Consider the following 13,439-nt stretch of genomic DNA (forward strand, 5'->3'; position numbering starts at 1 on the left):
ACTCTGGACGTCGTGGTAGTGAGTCCTCATTGTTTTACTGTCATTGAGTGTCATTACTGTCATTAACAGTGTCATTACTGTCACAACTCTGTGAAGTTTAAGTTCAAGGATTCGAGTTGTTTTTCCAGGTATTTCTTACGTCACTTTGAATACTCGCCAACAATTATTTCTGAAAGCGAATATCAAATCGAATTGCAAAAGTTAATTTACGAATTTGATATCGCGGTGTCGATTACAATGTACAAGGCACGATGTAATCAGCTCAAAGATTCGTTTACAAATAGTTTCATCAAAATGTAGCTTTTACGTAAAAGTGGTGGCAAAACTAGATGTAACCATATGTAACGTATGTCTGAAAGACTTACTATAATAATATAGTATGTGTTGTTCAGAATAGAGAGAGATATTTACAATATTTACAAACACTAACGAAAATTACAGAAATGATTCTCTAAATTAGGCGGTGCAAACATCGAATACTTGTACTTGTTCCAAGAAATTAGTTATAAGAAATGCGTCTAGATTTTTTGGTACAGTACAACAATAAATTATGATTAATAATCATGATGATTGATAATTGAGATCATGAACGCTTCAGGTGGACACGTGGGCGGGCGCTGAACAGTTTCAGTACTCTACCGGCTTCGCCGACGCACAGACGACCGCTAAGGTATAAGTATAGGTATATACGCTTCGCTATAACGACCGCTTTGCAATAAAACGCTACTTTTAAACGTTTTTTTTTTCATTATTGACCTTCACTAAAAGCATGAATTTATTCGTGGATTAGAACTTTTTTGACAGATTATATTCGCCAGCGCCATTAAATTGGCATATTAACCAATGAACAACGCTGATGAATAGAATAACTTCTATCAGAAAACTTCTGAAACTCGGCACAAATCAATCGTTGTGAAAATTTTAAAATTATGCGCTTCGAAATTCTCGAACGAACGGAAATATTCCCAACCTTGATGACGCTCCCGGTAGCCTTGTTTTCACTTCGACCTTACATCATAATATTATGAACGGTCAACAGGTGCACATAATCATTAATCGGGCGCTTATTGTCACGATAAAATTGTATTGATTTCTCCCAGCAGTCCCAGCTTTTAACGATGGACGAAAATCTTTTTAACACCTTTGCAATTACGATTTTATAACGAAAACACTTGAAGGTAATGTCGATTCTTGAGTTTAGATTATGATATTGATACAGTCTGCTATGTTGTCCGTCGTTCCAAGCTTTAAATAACGTTTATTTTCTCCGGCAACCGAATCTTTTTCGGGCGCGTCCCACGCACTCGCAGACGGTCAAACTATCTGGAATCTTGCTGTTTTATCTTAGCAGCACGAAATTGTTTATTTTATTTATTATATGACGTTTTACGTCAGAAGAAATATTTTAACTATGATAATTAATTTTCGCTATTATTGTAAACTCATACCCTGTACCACTAATAAAAATAACTAGCTGTTTGACTGAGCTTTGCTCGGTATTCGATAAAACACGAATAAAATGTCATTTTCTAAAAATGATTCCTAGCTAGATCGATTTATCGCTCCCGAAACTCCCTATATACTATATTTTATATATTAGGATGTTTCGGGGGCGATAAATCGATCTAGCTAGGAATCATTTCTAGAAAATGTCATTTTCATCGGATACCGAGCCAAGCTCGGTCAAACAGCTAGTATCTTTAAACGAGCAATTCTTGTATATATATAATCGGAATCTAAGATAAGATAAGATATGTTATCACAACAATACAAGGTTTTTTGTCTTTGTCTAGCATATTGTAAAAGTAACGAAAACACACATCACAGATAAAGACAGCGTTCTTTGAATTATAAGTAGTTATTAGTTATATATGCTACTTTATTTTCTGTTTATTGGTTTGAGATTCTCTCCGTATTTTGTTTATTTTTACGTGTAGGTACTAGAAAATATGCTAAGATAGTATAATATTGACTCATTATTATAAACAAATGCAGTGCTAAATTCCCAAGATTTTTGGCACTACCTTAGTATTTAATTTTAGCAAATGTTAAAAGTTGTTAAATAAATACACAATAAATAGACAGATAGAGTATAAGCTTAATCTCTAAAACCCATTTGTGTTTTTCACCTTTTCTAATATTTTCTATTTTATATATTTTTCATTTTTGGCATACAATGATTTTCGAAAAAAAAACAAAGTACATCTTTTTTGTAGACATATTTTGCGGCCCAAATTTCACATTGCTTCATACCCTCTTCTTCAATCTCTTCTTCAATTTGCATAGTGTGTTATGAATTAATTCTCTCATTATTGTTCAATTTAGATTATCTCTAAGATTATGATGTAGAGTGAGAGAGAGATGATTATAACGCAGTGGTACTCAACCTTTTTTATACGGGCCACAAACACGCTTTTGTCTGGGTGTCACGGGCCGCAACCAAAATTTTGGGAGTTAAAAAATATATTTTTTTCAAAATATATTTTTTACCTCCCACTTTGCACTATTTTGCCGGTGGGCGTGAATTTCAGGGCCACTAATAATCGCCAGGCTGACCGCAGGTTGAGTATAGCTGTTATAACGTTATAATATTATAGTTTACCTGGAGTATCTCGGCAAAGGTCGGTGGCCTATAATATGCCCTTGTTATATGCCGGCTATTTATATACAGCCTGCAGCCCTTAATGCATATTAATATCGTTGTACAGGGATGGCTCAAAATTATTACACTTAACTAGCTCAACAGGTAGAAAATGACGATGTAATATTTTGTAGGAAGTTACAGTGAATCACGTAGCCTCTACGATCAATAAGAGTAAAAAATGACTTTGAAAAAAAAAACTTCTAATAATTATTAACTATCATTTCATATCTAAGCCCCCTAGACGATCAATTTTATTGTTCAACATCACGTATTGTGCAATATTATTGACCGTCTAGGGTTAATATTGAACGCGCCCGCCAAATAAGTTGTTCAATAAAATATAATATTGTGTGTGATATTGCCCAATAAAATTGATCGCCTACTGTAGGGCGCTTAGTGAGGCAGGTATTTAATTAATTTTTTTATCAAACGATTATGTGACACTTGATCTAATACTAGTATTCTTTATTCATAAATCATATCCTAAAGAAAAGATACACCAAGTATAGTAGTTTAATGCAGGCCTATCTATGTACGTAAGAGCCTGTATCACCTGTAAATAGATTGCTAATAACTTTGCGCTATCTAGGTTTTAATATTATAAAAAAACATAATATAACTTTTTTATTTATTTAATGGCTATTCTACATATAAGTAATTCATTTTCTCAGAATTTTCATAATCATAAAACTATTGGCAATTACAATCATTCTCTCATTTCCTTTATCTAATTTTGGGAGCACCTCTATTGTTTTCTTGTTATCCCATATTAATATTTCTTTATAAGGTAAATAGAAAAAGATGTAATCACCTAATTTGGTAGAAAATAGATAGGAAAATTATAGATTGATTGATAGTGAAAGCAATCTGCCCCGAATTTATTTTAACCTTCGTATTTTATGAAGGAAATATATCATCGTCTTATTCAATGCGCCTATTATACGACGGCTTATTATAAATTTCTAAAATATTATTTATTTATAGTATGTATTCATAATAAATATTTTGAAGATTTTAAGAAAATGAATTTAGTCATCAAGCGATGTACTACCAGAGAACTAACTTACGTAGGTTCGCCAACTGCCTACGAGTATGAATCAACTTCTTTGACAGTACAATCATCTACAGGGTGTAACAAAAATAAGTCATAATACTCTAGGGTGTGTACGTGTTCTTTGTAGAGAGTTCACTGTGAAAGTAGCAGCGCTGAAAGACCAAAATTTTTTTTCACTTTTGTATGGGGAAACTCGTGACACTCGGGCCCTTGCCCATACAAAAGTGAAAAAAAATGTTCGTCATTCAGCGCTGCTACTTTCACAGTGAACTCTCTACAAGGAACACGTACACACCCTAAAGTATTATCACTTATTTTTGTTACACACTGTATACTGTACTCGGCGAAACATGGCGTAGCGGTCATTGACTCCCTGTCAAAAACTTGTCATTTTCTATACAAAGCCACGATTGACATATCGTCATCAACACTTCATTATCAATCGCGGTTTATATAGAAAATGACAAGTTTTTGATATTATAATACCGCCATGTTTCGCCGAGTACAGTACACCAAATCGAATTTCAAACAAAAATTATTATCAAAATTGGTTTATCCGTCTGGGAGCTATAAGGCCACGGATACACGTTTATAAGATGCCTCTGTATTCGCCAGGTTCAAATGCGTTTCATCCGTTGAACTAACATTGTATTAATTTTCAATACATTTTCTGGAAACATTTTCGCCAGGTTCAAAAGAGTTTTCATCCGTTAAACTTACATTGTATTAACTTTCAATACATTTTCTGTGAATGTCCTTGGTAATCCAGGTCAGATGCACAATAATTGTGCCGTGAGCAGGTTAATTACGAGAACATCTGCTGAAACATAAAATATTTGCCGCCATCTTGTTGTAAAATGGTAATCGAGAAACGTTTAATGATTGTACTGAAAACTCAATGGAGTACAACAATAATCGCTACAAGGCGGTGTGAATAGCTTAGTACAGTCGCTAACACAAGCGCCAAATTGAGGTAATGCGTGAACATGGTAGTACGTGGTAGAGCCATGCTTCGGCACGAATGGGCCGGCTCGACCGGAGAAATACCACGGGCTCACAGAAAACCGGCGTGAAACAGCGCTTGCGCTGTGTTTCGCCGAGTGAGTGAGTTTACCGGAGGCCCAATCCCCTACCCTATTCCCTTAACTGCCCTTCCCTATTCCCTTCTTTACCCTCACCTTACACCTGCAGCTTTTCTGATGTTACGAGTGTCTATGGGCGACGGAAGTTGCTTTCCATTAGGTGACCCGTTTGCTCGTTTGCCCCCTTATTTCATTAAAAAAATCGTTTTGATAATATTCTAAAATTGAGAAAGCTAGCTCCGTACTTATGGGGATAAGAAGTAGATTTTGTCTATCCCGTTGATCTACTCTATTTACTCAAATTTCATTCAAATAGGTCTAGTATTTAGTTTTTAAAAGAATTCAAATTAATTTCCTAAAAAAAATTAAGAAACAAATCTTCCTTATTTTTGGTATACTTAAGACACCAATAAAATGTATAGAAATAAAATGTTAGCGTCATGCTTTTACATAAATTCGGAACGTACGGTCACAATGTTACCTTTATCTACGAGAGTGATCCTTAACTCGTTTGTATGTCATATGAAATCTCGTCGGATTCTGTCAGGGGTAAAATAAATCTGAAAATAAAACACCGACGTTTTCACACAACATTTACCTCAACGTTCGCAAAAAGGTAAAGTCTTAAATCTCTTTCTTTGACAAATGAATATTTGTATGTTGGAGGACCTCAGATTATATGGATGACGGTAGACGGACGAATATACGCAATACGTGGGAGAGCCATGATTCGGCACGAATGGGCCGGCTTGACCGGAAAAATACCACGTTCTCACAGAAAACCGGCGTGAAACAGCGCTAGCGCTCTGTTTTGCCGAGTGAGTGAGTTTACCGGAGGCCCAATCCCCTACCCTATTCCCTTTCCTACCCTCCCCTATTACCCTATTCCCTCTAAAAAGGCCGGCAACGCACATGCAGATCTTCTGATGCTGCGAGTGTCCATGGGCGACGGAAGTTGCTTTCCATCAGGTGACCCGTTTGCTCGTTTGCCCCCTTATTTCATAAAAAATAAGAATTAATGAGCCGAATATATTTATTTCTTTCATGATAGATCATGAGATATGGATAAATTTCTTACTTACTTTTCTTAAGTAATCTTTATAATTATAATACTCTTGTAAGTGATTTACTTAGGAAAGATCACAAATCCTTATCCATATTCCATACCAATAAATAATCATTATGAATCCAAAAGTGGGTTTGTGTGTTGCCTCTTTACGCCCAAACCGCTGAACCGATTTTTCTAAAATTTGGTATGAGGAATCTTTAAGTCCTGGGGAAGGAACATAGGATACTTTTTATCTCAAAAATGTACGATTCCCGCGTGATAAACGAATATAGGAGCAACGGAGTTGCGGGCGTCATTTATTTGAACTACAGTTTAAATAAGATAAACTTGATCAGACGACACTGCACCTAGTTGAAAATTCATATCTACAAAGTGTTTGCTCTATCTAGAGCAAACACTCTTTTGCAAATATTATTGTATGTCGCGAGTATTAAAATATCTACATGCAAAGTCGACAAAAGACGACCTCTGTGGCTCAATTGGTTGAGTGTGTGGCAGCTCAAGCCGGGGGTCGCGGGTTCGAATCCCGCCGACGGAACAAAAAGTTTTCAATGTTCCCGGTCCTGGATGTTTATTAAATATGTGTATGATATAATAAAAATCTTAAATTTATGTATAGTATAAAAGTATTAAATATATCTCCGTTGTCTGGTACCTGTAACACAAGTCCTTCAGGTACTTAGAACGGGGCCAGACTGACGTCGTGTGAAGCGTCCATAGATTAAAAAAAAATTAAAAACTTATTTTCAATTTTTACGACCCGCGAGGAAATTTTATTACCGCGCGTAAATCTCTTTTCCGAAGGCAACGGACATTGCATTGGCCTTGACATCAATCTACGTAGGCCCTAGATTCATTACAAAGAGTTTTTATAATACTTAATCCAATTTTCGAGTTTGTGTGTTGTAATAGTCCATTTGTATTTTCTAGCAGATACTAAGTCTATAATCTCTCTTTAATTTTCTCAGCATACAGAGGTTTTATTGATGTATTTTTATGGCACCATAGTTTCTAGAAAACTATATTAGTAACTATTAGGCCAAAAACGGTAATTTACCTATTTTATGTTATACTATATCTCATTGACTTTTCGTTTATTACGTAAAGTTATAGTTTCTTTAAAAAGATATTTCCCGTGTTTCAGCGCAACGAACGACAAGATGGCTACCGGGCCGAAGATAGTCCACAAGCAGTTCAACTCGCCCATGGGCCTGTACTCACCGCAGAACATACAGGAGACCCTTAACAAACACCTCAAGAACCTCGACAACGGCACCACGGGGTACGTACCTACCCGCAGGGTTTATTTGGGATTTATTCCAGTCCAGTCTGAAAACTTAAAAAAAACTTGAGAGGTGTCATTAAGGGACACCCGAATGAAACGAAGTTATTTATTATGTTCAAAAATCCTGTATAAATATATGCATTCAAAAAATATTAAAAAAACGCCATCTATTACCGCCCAGGAATACTAACAACGCGTCGCTGTTTATTCTCAAAAAACGACATCTAATTGACACAAAGAAATGCTATCACCGCCCTCTGCCCCTACCATGCAGGTACTATTAAAAAAGTGTCGAAGACAAATATCGTTCTATCCAGCTGCCTTTACGCCGAACGCGCGATAAGGAACTTCGTTCCAATAACCTAACCGCCGTACTCAGTGACATTTAATTATGATTAACCTTCGATTTAATGAAGAGTTTGACAGATAATGTATGGGGCTTATGTCAAAATTTTGAATATTAGTGTTCCACTCTGAGTGCGGCAGTTAGGTCTTATAGAGCTAGCAGTAGAAATAATAATAATTTAGCAGATTGTATAACACATTTGCTGTGGAATCTCAAACAAAAACTTCTTATTTTAATTGAAATCTATAAAAATATTTCCCTAAGTGCATACTCTAATTTAATAGTTGTCTGTCGATTTGTGCAACAGTAAAATATTAATTTTATTGCAGCCAATTCGACATTCACATAATCAAGATACTTTTCCTTTATAATTCTATATTTATTTTAATCACCTTGACCGTGTTTATATTTACTAGAATGTAGAACAACGAACATTTTCAAATTTTGCTCTTGTGTCAATACTAATATTATCTACAGGAAATGTACTCCTAGGGCTATGGTTTCTAAGCTGTATTGGCAGTTGGCACGCGTGGTCCGCCATATAACTAGCAACTTGTGTCATTTTAGGTCTCAGCTGCGTTGCTCCCAAGGAAAATACACTGAGTATGCTACACACCTGATCTATATTGTGTGGATAGTGACATAAGATACTTCTAGTTGTGTATCATTGCACTCAGCGAATTTCCCAGTGAACATACACACATTTAAACAGGTTTTATAGTTGTTAGGTTAACTAAATACGTGTTCTGTACTTGTTATTTACAACCACTATAATTATCTCCCAGTCTAAAGCATTTTATTTATATCTTAAGTATCGTTTAAAACCTAAGGGCAATGGCCAATACTTATACGGTACATAACTTAGTACAGTTTTAAACAACCCTTAACTGCTTTATAAATTATAATATAATACAACGTACAATTTTGAGCAGTTCATTTTCTATTTGTTGAAACGATTGAACCTTAATATTATTAGTTTTATACAAACTGCAAAAATAAGTCATTTAATATTTAAATTACGCTTATTCCGACTTAACTTATTAGCCATAGGAAATATTGAAAATTATTAATACCGAATACACTTCAGATAACCCCATTTTCCATTTTTTGTTTTTAAACTTTCATTATTCGTGTACAGGTATTTGCAGTAAAAGAACCGAGAATAAACCTTTGTTTTAAAATATCTTACAAAGCTGGAACATACAACAATGACTGTAAAATGAAGGAATACAATACTAAGTAGAAAACGTTTTGTTACAGTAGGGGAAACTGTAGCTTGCGATGCTATCAGGGTGTGAGCAATTAATACCCGGTTTCTGAGGATCTTTGGCAGGAGTTCTATTCATCATACTATACTCGGCGAAACATGGCGGTAGCGGTCATTGACTCCCTGTCAAAAAACTTGTAATTTTCTATATAAACCATAAAGATAATATACCTAGCGAAATAGAGCAACAATCTCGAGCTGTCAAACGAAACCGAAATTGGTTTTCATCTGTGTGAAAAATTTGTGTACGTATACACTCGCACAAGCATGATTGAACATGAATTCTATGAGATTAAATCAAAAAAAGAATGCTGCTGTCATATATCACACGTCTCTTTTTACCACGCAGTGTTACTGATAGTGACATCTCGCTTGCTCAGGCCTTTGTTTCTCTATTCCGCTAGGTATATTAACTTTATGATATAAACCGCGGTTGACAATGGACTAGTAACATCTGACACTTCATTGTCAATCGCGGTTTATATAGAAAATGACAAGTTTGTGACAAGAAATCAATGACCGCTACCGCCATGTTCCGCCGAGTACAGTATAGCACTTAATTTGATTAGCTAAAAACAATTTACCAACAACGGTGTTGAATAGATAAGATCCTGTCAAAAACCACTGATACTGGGCATACATAATATCCATACTAATATTATAATTTATATGCGAAAGTGTGTCAGTCTGTCTGTCTATCTGTTTAACCTCTTCACACTTAAACCGCTAAAACCGATTTTGCTAAATTTGACACGGAGATACTTTCCCGGAAAGGCCATAGGTTACTTTTTATTCCAGAAAAATGTATGGTTCCCGCGCGATAAACAAATGATGTGATCTAGTACTATGATAATAATTAACCGGTATGACTAATTTCTAATAAATTAGTCATATTATCTGTTAATTATTGTTACCCGAAAACTTCGTTGCGCTGGAAATCGTTTATCGCGTGGGAACGGCACATTTTTACAAAAAATTAAAGTTTTAAGTATACTAAATTCAAAGAAAATGATTCCCGCTGTATAAGCTATAACAGACAAACAAAAATCGGCGATAAATATTCACTATTCACCCCTTAAACTTTCTTAGATAAAAATGCTCTAACTCTAAGGTTTTATTCTCCCATCTGCCTCAGGTATTTGTTGGCAGCCTGTCGATAGACATGACTAGTCCATACACTTTTATTTTACCCCCGACTTTCACAAGATTGAACCTTATATCTTTGCCATAAAAGCCAGAGGAGGTCTGTGTCGCTATACCCAGAACATGTATGTTCTGGGTATAGCGACACAGACCCACCTGGAGAGAGGTTGTTACCGTGTACGGTAACAACCTCTCTCCACAACAAACACTGCATTTTATTACTTCACTTCTAAAATAAAGAATATTGAAAAGTGAATTTTCCCTAATGTTTAACGAAATGTCCTGTTACTAAAAAGTTTTCTTTTTACATTGTTCTTTTATGACCCAAAATATTAAGTATATATTTTTGTCAAACAATAAATACAGGATACTTAAAATCTTATAATATAAAAGTTCTAGGGTTAGTTTTAACTAAAACGTAACAACCGTAAATATGTCGCATTCAATAATGTATACAGGGTGTAACAAAAACAAGTGATAATACTTTAGGGTGTGTACGTGTTCCTTGTAGAGAGTTCAGTGTGAAAGTAGCAGCGCTGAAAGACCAAATTTTTTTTTCACTTTTGTATGGGGAAACTCGTGATGCTCGGGCCCTTGCCCATACAAAAGTGAAAAAAAAATGCGTCTTTCAGAGCTGCTACTTTCACAGTGAACTCTCTACAAGGAACACGTACACACCCTAAAGTATTATCACTTATTTTTGTTATACACTGTAGAAATAGAACATAAACTGGAATTCTGAATTCATAAAAAGAGCATAAGTGTAACCAAAATTCCCAGATATTTACATTCCATACTTATCCAAAATAACTGAATATCCTAATTGAGAGCTCACCTCAGGAGTCAGGCCACTGACATTTGCGGCGTCTGCGATGCGCGAGCGCATACCGCAACATCAAAGTGTTGTCAGATAAATCAATGCGATAGCGCTGGATATATCCATGTTACATTTTCAGATTTTAGCACTGAATGGGGGTAATATGAAGATAAGTATGGTCCAAAACTTTATATTGTGAGTGTGGCAAAGTGCGCCTACCCGGCAAGTGCTCCATATAGCTATTTTTCCACATCTTGCCCCACTCACTATATCCTACTTCCTACTAATATTATAAAGGCGAAAGTTTGTTTGGATGTATGGATGTGTGGATGTATGGATGTTTGTTACTCTTTCACGCAAAAACTACCGAACGGATTTTAATGAAACTTTACAATAATATAGCTTATACATACGACTTTCAAAATGGAGGAGGTGTTATATTCGTTTTTTATGTTCAACGATTACTCCGCCGTTGGTAAACCGATTTTCAAAATCTATACTTACTTATAATTATAAACCAGAAGAGTATGTTTGCTTGAACGCGCTAATCTCAGGAGCTACGGGTCCGATTAAAAAAAATATTAAGTGTTAGATAGCTCATTTATCGAGTAATGTTATAGCCTATAATATATTATCACGCTAAGACTAATACGACCGAAGAAACTCAGGAAAATGTGTGAAAAACGGGAGAAATGTTAGAAAGGGTTTATCTCACGAACTACTGGAGCAATTTTTATGGCAATATTTGGCACAGATATAGAGTAGACCACGTGAAGGGAGTTATAGGGACATACGCTATTTTTCATGGGAAAATGTACGGTTTCCGTAAAATTCCTAATTTACGCGGGCGAAGCCGCGCGGGACACATAGTTAAATTATATTTAATTCTTGTGACATAGTGGGTTTCATTATAAAGGTTAAGGCCTGAGTACATGAATGGTACCTAAAGCAGAAGGCGGCATTAATAATAATAATATAATTTTTCAGATTTCGTGTTTTATACTCAAGGATTATTTTTTAATATTTTTGATTATTTTTATTATAATAAGTTAGATAAATACTCCCTTAGCTGGCCTGATGTAGTATTTAGATGGTGGATGCCAAAGTCTATTTAAGCTCTTTTACAAACAACCATTTAAAGTTACTCAAAATTCTACCTGTTTTCCTGAACTCTATCTTTTATTTATAATAAGTGGGCAAACGAGCAAACGGGTCACCTGATGGAAAGCAACTTCCCATGGACACACGCAAAATCAGAAGAGCTGCAGCTGCGTTGCCGGCCTTTTAAAAGGGAATAGGATTACAGGGTAGGGGAGGTAAGGAAGGGAATATTCCCGAACCGGTGGTAGGCCCCAGTAGCAACAACGTTCGGAAAATATTTGAAAAAAACTTAGTCTGAATAAAAAATGTTGACTTTGACTTGACTTTAGGGAATTGGGCCTCCGGTAATCTGACTCAGCGAAACACAGCGCAAGCGATGTTTCACGCTGGTTTTCTGTGAGCCCGTGGTATTTCTCCGATCGAGCCGGCCCATTCGTGCCGAAGCATGGCTCTACCACGTAAAAACCCATCTGTATTCCATGCATACATGCATGCATACCCTATCGTTAGCGTCACATTCACGAACTCATCATAAGACGAATCCAAATTCATCCGAAATAAATCATCTGACACATATTTCTCCAAATATATCTTAAAGCATTACTCAAGCGCACTTAATTGAAGTAAACAAGTCAGTGGAGGCCGGCTTGCGCGTGCAGTCGTGTTGACTGTTGTGTATAGCGCGTATCTCGGACTATAACTTGGACTCAAATTTGGAATAGTTTGACATAAGTTCACCTAATTTGGAACAGTGCAGTGAAGATGGTGATGCAAAATAAAAGGTGAGAGTTACGATTTTTTGAGAATATTTATTTAGTTATTATCATAACAAATTTTAAATATTTAATTGTTACTAGATACAAGATATTATACATAAAAGTAGAGCAAAAATGTAAATTGATCAAAAAGTTTCAAATCTATTTTTCTATTATCAATAAAAAATATTAATTACGAGTATATTTTGGTCCAAAATATTATCGGGTATCATAAACGTGTAAGTACCTATATATTTATGTCCTCTTATTTATGTCCTCTTATTTATTTGCCCTGCAACTTTTTGAAAATTTCTTAAATTTATCCTATGACATAAATTCATGACGTGTTATTATATCATAAGTAAAAGTAGTTTTGTCGCATATGTGATATGACGAATGATTCGAGGTTCACAAACCGGCTCATTTCTCTGGAATTACCTATTTTTATTCAATGTCAGCTCAAAACTTTTATTATTATCTTACAAACTTCACTTTGAACTCTCCAGATTGTTTTAATTAGGTACTCAAATGTAAATAGAATGCAGAAGTTAACCCTAACAAGCTTAGGTATAGCGGTAGTTTATCCCAGATTCCAGTGTTAGTGGCTTAAATATAGACATCGGCATCCACCATCTAAATACTAGTACATATAACCGGATACATAGGTAGATAACTTATGCAGGTATCATAGTAGCTAGTAAATATAGTAATATATAATTATTATTATTATTAAATATAGAACTATCTATAGTCTATAGGTATAAATAAAAGTGATAATATATCTATCTATAATAATATCTATGGACGCTTCACACCACGTCAGTCTGGCCCCGTGCTAAGTACCTAAAGGACTTGTGTTACAGGTACCAGACAACG

At 35.4% G+C, this 13,439-nt stretch overlaps 1 protein-coding gene across 9 annotated transcripts in view; it reads left to right on the forward strand.

Moving 5' to 3' along the window:
- Window positions 1-13,439, forward strand: part of LOC121727447 (extensin) — a 46,658-nt gene continuing 33,219 nt past the window's right edge. For 6 of the 9 annotated variants that reach the window (XM_042115308.1, XM_042115306.1, XM_042115312.1 and 3 more), the window contains exons 1-3: window positions 1-128; window positions 599-670; window positions 6,994-7,131. In XM_042115308.1, coding sequence (XP_041971242.1) covers window positions 7,010-7,131 — 122 coding nt within the window. In that variant the 5' untranslated portion in view covers window positions 1-128; window positions 599-670; window positions 6,994-7,009. Of the gene's footprint in view, window positions 129-598; window positions 671-6,993; window positions 7,132-12,431; window positions 12,591-13,439 lie in introns of those variants that run through there. The other 3 variants (XM_042115307.1, XM_042115310.1, XM_042115313.1) reach the window with 3 other exon arrangements.

This window comes from Aricia agestis, chromosome 5 (assembly GCF_905147365.1).
Source record: "Aricia agestis chromosome 5, ilAriAges1.1, whole genome shotgun sequence".
Taxonomy (NCBI): Eukaryota; Metazoa; Arthropoda; class Insecta; order Lepidoptera; family Lycaenidae; genus Aricia; species Aricia agestis.